Raw genomic sequence first — 12,795 nt, 5'->3', positions numbered from 1 at the left:
CGTTTACATAGCAAAAACAAACAAAACAAATAGAAAAACCCTCTAACACAAAACCAGAAAAAAGAAGCCTGAACAGATTTTATTCCGTCTTAGTAAGTAAAAGCAGCTCCAAAAGTGTGTAGGCAGCAATAGGAAGCTACTGAAGGAAAGCCCAGGTTGCACAAGTCGGGCAGAATGGTTGAGGAAAGGCTTGTCATGGAGGAAAGGGGTAGCAGGCTCTGCAGCTTTGGCAGCAGCAAGGACAAATTGGGTATGTTAAATTGGTTCAGCTGCCTTTAGCGACAACTTCTTTTCCTTTGAAAAATGAGCTTAAACTTCTGTACAGATATGTATGTTCTTTGGAAATAATCATTTATCAGTTTTGTTGTCTAAAGCTTCTTGTAGAGGCAGAGCTGAGAAACCAGACTTGAGTTCCTTTCATGATATTTGAATGTTAAACTATATATGAGAATTTGAACTGCTTGAAAATATTTGACTTAAAAATAACAGCAACAAAACAACAAATAAATGCTCTAAGGATGAGAATATACGGTGTAGATTTCCTGGCACATCCATAAATGTGCTTTTTTCCCTCAATTTTTGCATTTTTTGATCTGTTCTGTGCAAGAAAACTGTCAATTTTTTTGTTCCTTCATTTAATTTTCAGACTTAGTCTTTCCCAAGCCTCGAGGTAGGCATCTTGAGCTGGCTTTCAGCTGGACTTATGCAGAGAACTGTGCTTCAGCTTTGATGACAGAAGCAAAAGGTAAAGCTTTGGAATTGAATAATGTGAAAAATGCATCTCATCACCTGTCCATCCAGCACACTATCTGCTGCTTCTTCCCAGGTCTTCCCTGTGAAACTTAAGAGGAGATCAGTTTATTCAAATACCAATGCATTCTTTTATCAGGGGACTTAGGGTTCATTTAGTCTATCGTTCATTTAATCCATCATCTTGCAGATGCCACAGATCTTAATCAGGCTCCCCCTCTTCCCTGTCTCCTGGCCTCACAGTTTGACGGGTTTCTGCATTTTGAGTTCTCCCTCACAGGACTGCTACTCTGTCACCAAGCATTTTGGTTGCCTTTGTGGGGGGTTTCAAGGTATTAATTGTGGTAGATAAGAAGCTTCATTGTCTTGACTGCACCTTGAGGTTAAAACAGAATAAACTTCATCCATGGTTTTCTGCTGGCAAGAAGTTGTGTGATGGTAGGCTTCCAACCATTGCCTTTAGCAAGCACTCTCAGAACCTCTTCCATGTTATGAATGTCCTCAGTTTCATCAATAACGTGTTAAGAATCCTTCACTTGGAATGCCTAATGCTTTACTCCTTCGTGGCATCTTTCCTAGATATAACTTCTGTACCAAATTGCGTCGGGATTTGAATGATGGTATGATGCTTCTCCAGCCTATGAATTACTGCTGCATAAAGAACATGAATTGTCTCTGGCATGGAGAGTGCATTGTCACAGCAAAACAGCACTCATTTTGTATGGAAATGTATGTATGTCTTTTGTGGAGGCTTCTCCTATTTTCACTCTAAGCCACTGTAGAGTACTTTTGCAAGATGCTCCAACACATTAAGAGCACAGATTGCAGATAAATAAGAACTCCTTGCTTCCTGAAGTTCATGTGCAAAGCTCCTTTTGAATACTGGTATCTAGTAACAGATTCTATTTTCAGGGCAAATGCTACTCAGCATCTTAAAAACTTCACATTTTAAGTGGCCTCCAGTATTAATGTTTCTGCACGCTCTGACAGGGACTCAAGGAAGATTGGGTTGATAGCTCTGTGTAATACAGGCTTATGGAGCTGTCTTGTTGTAACATCAATTTATTGCCACCAGGTGTTTCTACAAGAGTTCAGATTGTTGGATAAGAATTGCATTTTTTTGTTTCCCCAGGGAAGAATAGTGAAACAGCAGTGCACTATAAAGTAAGCTTCATCTTCTGGGTCATCTTAAGATATGCTCAGATCTGCTCTAAAATGGTGTAACATATTCTGGTGCAGGTAGTGAAACCTGCTTACTTGTGGGGTTTTGTTTTTTTTAGTTTGTGTTTTAGTGTTTGCCTTCATTTCTTCGTGTGCCCCATACCATGAAGACCTTACCCAGCCATTGCCGTGTCCTTTGACAGCCCTGCAGGATGTTGGGCAGCATAACTCTGGTGGCTTTGGACGTAATCGAGTACTGATCGAGCTGTGGTTAGGGCAAACCCAAACCGTTGTTTTCATGGAAGGCTGTGTTGTATTTTCTTTCCTACGTGGGCACTGCAAAACCTGTTACATTTTTGATCCAGTTTGTCCCTTCTGATGGGGGTGGCGGCGAAGAAGCGGTGCCTTGTGTTCTCAAAAGGTTCTCAAATGGTTTCTTCCACTGGGCAAGTATGACGTGATGAAAAGCATAAAGCTGAATTGCTATGGAATCAGTCTTTGTTGTAGAGGATTGAGCCGTTTTTTCTTCTGCAGACCAATATTTTTTGAAGCTTTCTCTTTTCGTGAAGAATTGCTAGTCAACTGATTTAGCAGCCATCGTGCCTTATTGCACTGCTCTTATTCGTGTGTGTGTGTGTGATGCAGAGGTGTATCATCTCCAAAAGCTGTAATTGGAAGAATTTTTATGGTCGGCCTACATTAAACTGCCATTCAGTCGCTTGAATAAGAATCACTTTGTTCTTCGTTTCTCTGTGTGTAACAGAAGCTGTAATTACCGGCTTTGGAAAACACTTGAGCCACAATAGGCTTAAGTCAAACTTTTTACAGGTCATTGGTTTTTGTAATGGGGCCATTGCCATGCAATGGGACAACGTGACTATTGTCATGCACTGTTCCTCCGGAGTACTGAAGTGCCTCTTATCTGATGTGTGCTTCTGGCTTCCATAAAAATAGGGATAACATGAAGGCAACTCCAACTGTTGCAAAGTGAATCAGAAATTAAAAGCCTACGCAGATGAATATTGTGTATTAAAGGGATGGGATGCATTCAGTATCCAAAAACTAGGAAGGGCAAATTTAAAGTCAAATAGTAGCAACAGCCAAATATTGTCATCTGTGATAATGCATAGCCGTAATACCTTACTGCTTGCTTCCCTTAGCTGTTCAGACACGTCTAGCTCCTAATCTCCTCGAAGCATGCTCTCATTATCACTAATTCTAACTTATTCTTTGTGTTTGGTATTCTGGAAAGACAGTAAACACTCACTGCTTCTATCTACTACTTGTACAGCTGTTGAGAACTTGTGCTATGCAGAGCCTCCGTTGGGCAATATTCAGTCAGTAGTACTTGAAAGGGTTAAGTCCAATTGCTTGCATCACCCTCCTGTTCTGATGTGCAGAAGGAGGGTTGCTGCCAACCAGTGGTGCAACCTCACAACAGGTAGAATTCTGTTGTAGCCTTTTTGTACAGATACAGAATTGTTACTACTCAATTCTGTGCTTTTTCACAGAATCACAGAATGGCCCGGGTTGGAAGGGACCTCAAGGATCATGGATCTCCAACCCCCGCGCCACAGGCAGGGCCACCAACCTCCCCATTTAATACTAGACCAGGCTGCCCAGGGCCCCATCCAACCTGGCATTGACCACCTCCAGGGACAGGGCATCCACAGCCTCTCTGGGCAGCCTGTGCCAGCACCTCACCACTCACGTAGTAAAGAACTTCCCCCTGACAGCCAACCTCAATCTTCTCTCCTTCAACTTCAAACCATTTTCCCTTGTCCTGCTATTACCTACCCTTTCCAAGAGTTGAAGTTTTGAGTTTTTGGGAAAAGTTCAGTTATAATACTGTATACCTTGCCAAAGAGATTCAGAAGATCAGCAGTTGAAGCTATAAGGAAGATCGGTGTGTGTGCGGACTTCAGCGATACCAGTGGACCACAGTGGGCATTTGGAGTCCTGTTGAAAACTGAAGCAAGTATCTGGCTGGATACCTTGTGCTAATTAAAGGCATTGATTTTTCTTTTATAACCAAGTCAAATGATATTTCCTCATTATCATTTTCTTTAATATTACAACTAGGAATTGGTGCCAACTCCAAAGGGAGTTGCTGAGTAGTGCTGGTTATGCAACAGCGTTGCAAGAAAATTGGGTTAAACCCAGCCTTTGAGGTATGTCAGGACTTAACCCATGGGATTTGGGAAGGGGTGCCATATTGAATATTGCAAGACTAGGGGATTGCAGGATGTCTTACTGAAGCTGAATTACTGCTTGGCAGTAGACGTAGCTCAGCTCCTTGTCGATAGTCTTTAAAATTTTTCTCCATCTTTCTATCCCGAGGTGCAGTGCTTCCTGAGTAATAGGCAAATACTTCTGGAGCACTTTGCAAAAGTGATTTAAAGGTTCCTGAGACAGCCCTCACTAACAGCAGCTGTACATGACATCAGCCCTTGTGTCAGCTAGTCTAGGATGGGTATACTTATTAATTGATTTTTTGCTGAGATGTGCTTACCTCGTGTTCAGCAGGCTGAAGGATGTCATATTGCTTCACTTCGTACAGTTCTCACAGCTCACATTTTCTGTGAATTATCTCTTCGTGCTTCCCCTGAACATTTAATCTCCTTAAAACATGGATACAATTGAAGTAAATTTTCCGCACGTTTACAGTTTGCATTGCTAATCTTGTTTTGACTTTGGTCTCCGTTACAATTGTTTTCATTTTGACCTTTTGCTGTATTTCTAAAATACGTGATTGTGTGTTAGGAAAGAGACTATAAATTTCTGCTTTGTACTGAAATAAGACCTTGAGTTAGTAACTGTTAAAGGCAGCTTTCCAAAAGAAAGGAAATGGTCAGAAGCTGTCAGTTTCAGACCCTTCTTCCATTTCATGTTGATACAGTGAAATAGTTGGTGTGTCGGTTTGGACTAAAATAGATAGCAAGAACTCAGTATTGAAATGCTTTTAATGTGTCTGGCCAGCCTGCTTCATATTTTGACCTGGGGGCCTTAAGTGCTTCTGACCACAATTAGTGAACTTGAAAATAAATATATTTATGAGGTGCGGTAATCAAAGCGTGCAGAGAGGAGATGTCAAGGGATGTGTGTTCCTGGACATGTAGCTATAGAAAATGTTAACCATAAGAGTGAATTTGGTTGGAAGGAGCAGAGAATTACAGCTTTTTTCCTCTTTCTTTTGAACGGCACCATTAACTGAAAGAAAAACAAGAAAAATAAGCTCAACAGGAAATAAACAGGGAGGTTCCAATGTGACGTATGGAAATGGCTGAAATACATCCACTGTTTCTGAAAGCAAAAGTGAATGTTATAGGAAGAAATACATTTTTCTTCTCTTTCTCTGTTTATACCCAATTTGAAATCAGAAAGCTAACAGCTTCCTCAGGTTTCTTTCTTAAATTCATAGGGATGTGGATATAGGTATCTACTTGTGCTTTCTATCCTATCCAGTCTTCTGGCAATGTGACTATGCTAAAACTCTGTGTGTGCAGCTGTGTCATGGGTCTCTCAGCAAGCAGAATATGTTGACTGTTTCCTTAGGAGAAATGGGGTTTTGTAAGTATCCCTATGGCAGGGAGTCATCCATCTGTCCCAAACCTTTTGATACATAAATACAAAGAAACCCAACAACAACAAAAGATATCAGGAGATGTTGTATCAAAAGAGTCAGCAGTGTGGAAAACTTGGTGCAGACCCCTGAAAATACAAGCTTTATAGTGGGGAAAACACTTAAAATGTACCTTATATTCGATATAATTTCTGTGAGGGTGAGATAGACCAGTTAATATTTGCAAGATGAGCTACCACAGGATTTAATGCAAACTGTGAAAATGGATTGGACTTTAAATTCATTATGTGTTTACTGTCTGATGTGAGAGACATTATGGATAACTAAGGATTTTAGGGTGGGAGGAATTCTTAATTTAGCCTTTACCAATTCACTGGGTTTGGAAGGGACCTGGGAGATGGTTGTAATGGAAATTATTGTTTGCCACTTTGTCTCCTCTCACTGAGCACCACGGAGAGGAGCCTCACTTCATCTTCATTATTCCCTCCTTATCAGGTATTTATACACATGGATGAGGTCCCCTGGAGCCTACTCTTCTAGAAATTCTCATAGGGTTGGATGTCTCCAAGTCTGAGATAGGGTTCACCTCAGCAACGTTATAAAAACTTCATCATACTTGTAAAGGTTAAGATGAAGTCATAGTGTCAATAATTATAGCTTGGTTCCTTGTCAGACAAACTTGTTGGCATCATGCTGATGGCCATGTGCCGATTCTTGTGTTGAGTAACTTACTTTCCATATATTATCCATTTGCTAAGAGTGCAGACATTTTTGACATTGAAAAGGTTGAATCTAACGGACTACTTAACACTTTTTTTTTATTAATTGATTTAAATATTTGTTATGATTTTTTTTTTTACTGCCTCATTAGTGGAAGGGATTTCATTTCTCAGTACTCAGAGCTGGTGGTGAAATATGACTTTGAACTTTGATTGTTTGTACTGCCAGAAGTCATAATATTGACTTTGTTTCCAATGCAGTCATCAAATGTGGGGAATATGCAGTGCTGGTAAGTTGTCAGCAGGAATTAAGTTGAGCAGTGTATGAGTTGTGAACAGACTTTTAGAAGTAATTCAATTAGTGAACTCATAACCTTGTGTTTTTGAGAAAATAAAACAACTTTTATTATAATCTGTTCAGTTATCAGTAGTGAAAATGGCTGCCATTCAAAATAGAATTGTAAAAAAAAGAAGCACAAACAAGGTCAGCAGTGCTTTCTTGCTGTGCAGTGTGGTTTTGTTTGTTTTTCAGTAATAATAATAATAAAGGCTCTTATGACCTCACTTAAGTGTCTTCCATTTACATTCCTAAATCGCATCTATTCTGCCAGATGATAGCGGGTTATCAAAATGATAATGCACATTGTGATTTGGTAACAACTTACAGCATCTTGGCAGAATCACCTAATATCAGCAGGCCAGGATGGCTTTGCTCCACTCTCCCGAAGCATGGAATAAGTTGTAGTACTGAGAAATAATGTTGGTGTTTTTTTTTTTTCAATTGTAAAGTGTGTGCATTGGGAGATTGTTAGCTTTTCGTCTTGGAAGCCCAGCGGGAAAGCTGACACACAGCTCTGCATACAAACAAGTTGACCATTGGGCTTCATGTGCCTCTGCTCCTTTATCATCACAATACCCAATAAAACCAAGCAGAATAAAGTCAGAATAAAGAAAGTAATTTCTGCTGTTTAATAGCCTCCTGCTTGTCTGGTTAATACCAAGAGGACTAAAGCTGATCTATCTGTTCTGTGAGATTACGAACCTGGCTGGAATTTAGAAAAGCTCAAGTAAGCATCCTTGTTTGGTCACCTTAGCTCTCTTTGCATCTTATAATAACCAAGCAGATCTTGTAAAATAGTTGCTGAAGTATCCTTACTTGAAGTGCAGTTATGTTTTACAAAGTTTTGGCCAAGGGCAAAGCTTTACAGTCACATCATAAACTCAAAACCAGGGGCTGGATTTAATGGTTAAGTTAATAGATCCATAAGCAGAGGTATGGCATGTGTTTCTGTAACTTTAAAGCTATTGAATTTATTGCCTTTCTGTTACCTTGTAAAGAAAGCATTGGGGTTTTTAAAAGTAGAAAGTTGTAAAGAACCCAAAGATGATGAAATTTTTAAGGGAAAGTGTTTGTCTGACTTGTTGTAGGAGGTTGTTTTACCTTTAAGTGCTTCTCTCCTGTGAAATGCTGTGAGTACTGACCATACCATGTACCTGGGATTGTCAGTTCTCAGTGCTGGATTCCAGATTTTCTCCTCAGTATGGTGCATATGAAGAAATTTCCCCAGTAGTGCTTTCCTTATCCATTGAAATTATGCTAAGAGCACTTCTGTGTATAAAACTGATGTCTTTCATCACTTCTCTGTTTGCAGCTCCCAAGGGATGTAGACTGTCCGTAATAAATCTGTGGTTAGACACTCAAAATTCTTGTTTCTATTTTTCCTTGTAGCTTTTCTCCCTTTTTCTGCCAAATAAAATCTGTTAAATTTGTCTGCTAAGTTGATGACATGTTACGCATAAACATTAAAACAGGTGTTCTTGTTCCCTGTGACAAAAAAAAAAAAAATCCTCATGTTGCTTTGGTTTGCAAAGATTTTCTTCTACTGTTTGTTGTGGGTAATCTTGACATAAAACTCTCAGTGTTTTTACTAGTGACTTTGGGGTTGTATATGTGTTTTAAAGGAAGCAGAACTTAATGGCAAAAGGTTAAAAGTGGCCTGAGTTGAGCAGAAAACTATTTAATTCTTAGTCATTACACTACTGAGAGCAGTTAGGACTTTGTCCAAGGGAGTTGTCCTAAGGCTGCTCTCCAGCCTCCTCTGTTGGAGTTTAAAGGCCCGATTTTACATTACAGGAGAGGAGCCTTGCAGAAGGTCACGATGTGTTGGTTTCAGTCTGCCAAGGGCAGGATTATTAGACCTGCTTCAACTTTGAAGGTTTTTATGAATACAGCTTGCAAGTTCCTTCTGTGAGGATAAACTGAGAGATTTTGCCTGTCACTTTCTGATCTGCATTTGTTGGTGTAGGGTGGACAGAAGGAAGGGTTAGTAAGGGTAAGTATAGGATTAGTTGAGAGCACTTCAGTTTCATCACTGTCCGTTCCCAGACCCAGCAATGGGCAGGTACAGGAATTCCCTCAAGTATCAGGCATGGGGAATATTTGGGAGAAGTGTTTTCCACTTGTTGGCCTATGCTTACCTTCCCTGGGGGCTTGCATCAGAAGCCTTTGTCTGACCCAGTACTGCCAACTTGAAGTTTGTACAGCTCTGGATGGCTGCAATTCCCCCATTTATTGAAAAGGTGCAGTCATACAGTGCAGATGGTCTGTTGATTTCCTCTTATCTAGTGCTGTAGCTCCCGACCCTGGAAGTGTTCAAGGCCGGTTGGATTGGACCCTGAGTAGCCTGGTCTAGTATTAGGATATGCTCGAATACTCAATAGCAGTACAGTCTAAAGCAGTTTCACTCTCTTCTCCTTCTGACCCTTTCCCAAGCCAGCTTTACTACTACAGAGTCATTCACTCTACCATGCCCAAAAGATCAAGCTTGTTGTACTTTAGCATTGCCACATTTGATAAACTGCCTCCCTGCTGTGTTCACTCTACAAGGAGGAGGCACAGAAATTCTTGCTGTACTTGTGCAGCCCTGACAGCTCAGCTATTGATCTTTGTTGTTTGCAGCCAGCAGACTAGGATGATTCCTAAGGCTGTATCAGGCAAAGGAAAATATATTGTTTTCTCTTTTTGTCTCTTGTTCGGTATTGATTTCTCAGAAACCATCTGCTCATTGTTGACAAATCCGCAGCAGTAGCCGGGAGGCAATTTTTTGCCTCTTTGAGATACAGGTTCATACTGTTGGCTGTGTCTTTTGCCACTAGATATGAAAATCACTTGGAAACAGAAAACAAAAAGTCAGTGGTGTAGCAGTTTGTAGAATCATAGAATGACTTGGGTTGGAAGGGACCTTAAAGCCCACCCAGTTCCAGTGCCCTGCCTTGGGAAGGGTTGCCACCCACCAGATCAGTCTGCCCAGGTCCCCATCCAACCTGGCCTTGAAAGCCTCCAGGGATGGGGCATCCTCAGCTTCTCTGGGCAGCCTGTGCCAGTGCCCCACCGCTCTGTGAATTGCTGGGAGGACGTTCAGTGGTGTTCTTCATGGTGCCTCATTGAAGGATGAATTTAACTCTGGATGGTCTGAGTTTCACTGTGTCCCAAAATAGCCAAAAATGACTGATTTTCTATGGTCCCAGCATTAAACTGGAGAGGCTCATGTTGGTACATGTTGCCATCATACAGATTCAGATTTGTGACTTGAGTGTCAGGGTTTCCCAGTGCCAGTCTTTGGGCTTCTGTAAAGCCAACTTTGAGTGAGCGGTTTTGGCGATGGGAGCTCCTGGTAAAATTGGAAGCCAGCATTTGCTCTTTAAAGAAGGATGGCTGGATTAAGGTACAGAAAGCGAAGGAAAAAGTCTTGTCTAAGATACCACTTCTGTTAAGTGTGCTGTTCACAGTAGACTGATGTACTCTGAGGGGCTCACCATTTTTCTGATACTACTCTGGATAGATTTTGTTTTAGTAAACTGTTTTAGTAGGGAACTCCAAGTAAGCAATTAAATGAGCCTTAAAAATTAGTCTTGAAGAATTTGCAATAAATGTTTTGTCTGAATGAGTGTAAGATTTGGGCATAATGAAGATTAATTTATTTTCTATTTCCTTTTTCCAGAATATGACAGATACCTAGCATCTAGCAAAACCATGGCAGCAGCTTACCTTGATCCAAACTTGAATCATACACCAAGTTCAAGTGCAAAGACGCACCTCGGTACTGGGATGGAGCGTTCCCCGGGGGCCATGGAGCGAGTCCTAAAGGTTTTTCACTACTTTGAAAACAGCAGCGAGCCAACGACGTGGGCCAGCATTATCCGGCATGGAGATGCTACTGATGTTCGAGTAAGTCTGGTTTTAGCATTGTCGTGCCATCTTTAGGTTAAATGCAAACTTTACACTCAAAAAGTGAAATCTGGAAGCCAAGAAACACAGAACTACTGTCTTATGTCATTCAACATTTACCACTTTGTATTCCCTAAAATTCTGCATGCTGATGGCAGGAAATGTAGGAGAAGAGAGGTATTAAGTGGCTTTCTTCTTCTTCCTTATTAAAAAAAGTAGGGGAGTCAACTCTTTGAAAGGGTAGATAACAACAGGACAAGGGGAAATGGTTTTAAGTTGAAGGAGGGAAGACTTAGGTTGAATATCAGGGGGAAGTTCTTTACTACGAGAGTGGTGAGATGCTGGAACAGGCTGCCCAGAGAGGTTGTGGATGCCGGTCCCTGGAGGTGTTCAAGGCCAGGTTGGATGTGGCGCTGGGCAGCCTGGTCTAGTATTAAATGGGGAGGTTGGCGGCCCTGCCTGTGGCGAGGGGTGGGAGGGTGGGGGGTTGAAGCTCGATGGTCCTTGAGGTCCTTTCCAACCCAGGCCATTCTGTGATTCTGTAAAAGTAAAAAAGGTGAACAATTGCTTAAAATATTTAAGTATATGGGTTTTTTTGTTTTGTTTTGTTTTGTTCTTTAATTCTTTTTTAGAAAGTATTTCCTTCCATTGTGGGGGAACAAAACATTTACAGCAAAGCCCTTTCTTCCCCCTGGTCTTCCCCACCTCACCCCAGTAGTCACCTGCTGGTTTTATTTGTACAGTGCAGTCCTTCAGCTAACTTTAAAAAAAATAAATAAATAAGGATTGTTTTAATAATTACTTCAGGTATGTGTTATCTTTGATGTGTGTGTACGTATACACATGCATGAAAATATTGTGTTTATTTTGGAGAGTGTTAAACAGCTCTGTGTAGAATGTGTGGAATAGTAATCTGACTATGAGACCTTAACATTATCTACACTCATTCACATTCCGAGGTCTCTTGGCACTTAAGTGAAATGAACTCTGTTTAGCATGTCAAGTGCTGTTAAAGCTTAGTTGTTTGCTTGTTTCCAGCTATTGTCCAAGAGCAGTCTTGCCTTTTGGTAGGTGGTTTACAGGGCTGGTTTTGTTCTGCAAGGTTCTTGCTGTGGAAGCGGGTTGCCACCTACTCATTCCTTCCAGCATTTGTGTTCTCTGTACAGTACTTTCCAGTAGTGAATTTTGAATGCTTTCTCTTCCTTTTCAACTAATACTATTTTCTAGCATCTCTGTATAAAAAGACCTAAAGCATTCTTAGGTGGAATAGGTCTTGCTGCACTGACCACAGACTTGTGAAATTCAAGGATTTTCCTTGGTGATAATCAGACAATATGCCTCTCGTCAATTTAATCATGTCATATCTCTGTATAGGGATGACTTGGTGGCTGAACAAATTAGAGGTACACTGGTAGGAATCCTTGTCATCAGTAACATACAATTATTTTACAGGAAACAGGGTTTTTTGAGTGCTACATCATGTCTTAATTGCCTGACTTAAATATATTTGGTTTGATTGTATCCAGCGTGATCGATTCATTTCATAAAGTGTATTACTGTGTGCAAGAGAGGATAATTGTATCAATTTTTAACCTTACTTGCAAGTTTCAGCTGTGGATTTAAGCATGCAGTATTTGAAATCCAGGTTATGTTTCCAAAGCAATATGTAGGAATAAAAACAGATCACATCTCTGGTTTCTTTGATTCAAAAAATTCCAGATGTTATGGGCTTTTACAATGCAAAATTTACACTTCTTGTAAAAAATCCAGTGCTGAGCTGAATTTGTAGGGCCACATAATCCTTATTTTAGGCAAAACCACGTCATGTTTTATTTATTAGAAAGAATTAAAAGGATAGGTAGCAGTTACCTGAGGCTTGCCTTCATTTTTGATTTTCATATATGTACATTTCTTTGTATGCTTGTTTCTGAAGTAATTGATATCACTGTATTGTTCTCCTTTCTTAAGAAGAAAGTAGAAGGACACTGGGCAAGCGATGAGTCACTGTTACCTTCACTCATTTAACAAAGGAATTGCCTTTTTATTTTGGCAGAGTGGGACAGTCACTGTGGATATGAGCAGGTACTCGTAGTAGTGGCCTTGCACTGATGCATTACCGCCTCCTGACATTTGTTTTAGAAACAGTGTATGTTTGGAGTACAAGCCTCCATTCCATTGAAATGACTGCTGTTTGACCAAGTCGAATCTAAGATGAAGATAGCCTTGAAGGCTTTTATGCCTTTGTTTTTTCCTTCTCCTCTTGCGATGGAGATTGACTGCAGTAGAGCTTCCATTTCTTCTGCGGGTTACAAACTGCAAGGAGGCTGATGCTGGGTTTGGCTCTTGGCTCATTT

General features: G+C 40.6%; 1 protein-coding gene across 39 annotated transcripts in view; it reads left to right on the top strand.

Moving 5' to 3' along the window:
- Nucleotides 1-12,795, top strand: part of PTK2 (protein tyrosine kinase 2) — a 198,236-nt gene that overhangs the window by 69,444 nt on the left and 115,997 nt on the right. For all 39 annotated transcript variants that reach the window (NM_001396554.1, NM_001396552.1, XM_046919359.1 and 36 more), the window contains one exon: nucleotides 10,215-10,441. In NM_001396554.1, coding sequence (NP_001383483.1) covers nucleotides 10,247-10,441 — 195 coding nt within the window. In that variant the 5' untranslated portion in view covers nucleotides 10,215-10,246. The remainder of the gene's footprint in view (nucleotides 1-10,214; nucleotides 10,442-12,795) is intronic.

This window comes from Gallus gallus, chromosome 2 (assembly GCF_016699485.2).
Source record: "Gallus gallus isolate bGalGal1 chromosome 2, bGalGal1.mat.broiler.GRCg7b, whole genome shotgun sequence".
Taxonomy (NCBI): domain Eukaryota; kingdom Metazoa; phylum Chordata; class Aves; order Galliformes; family Phasianidae; genus Gallus; species Gallus gallus.
This window is presented reverse-complemented; position numbering and strand designations above follow the sequence as displayed.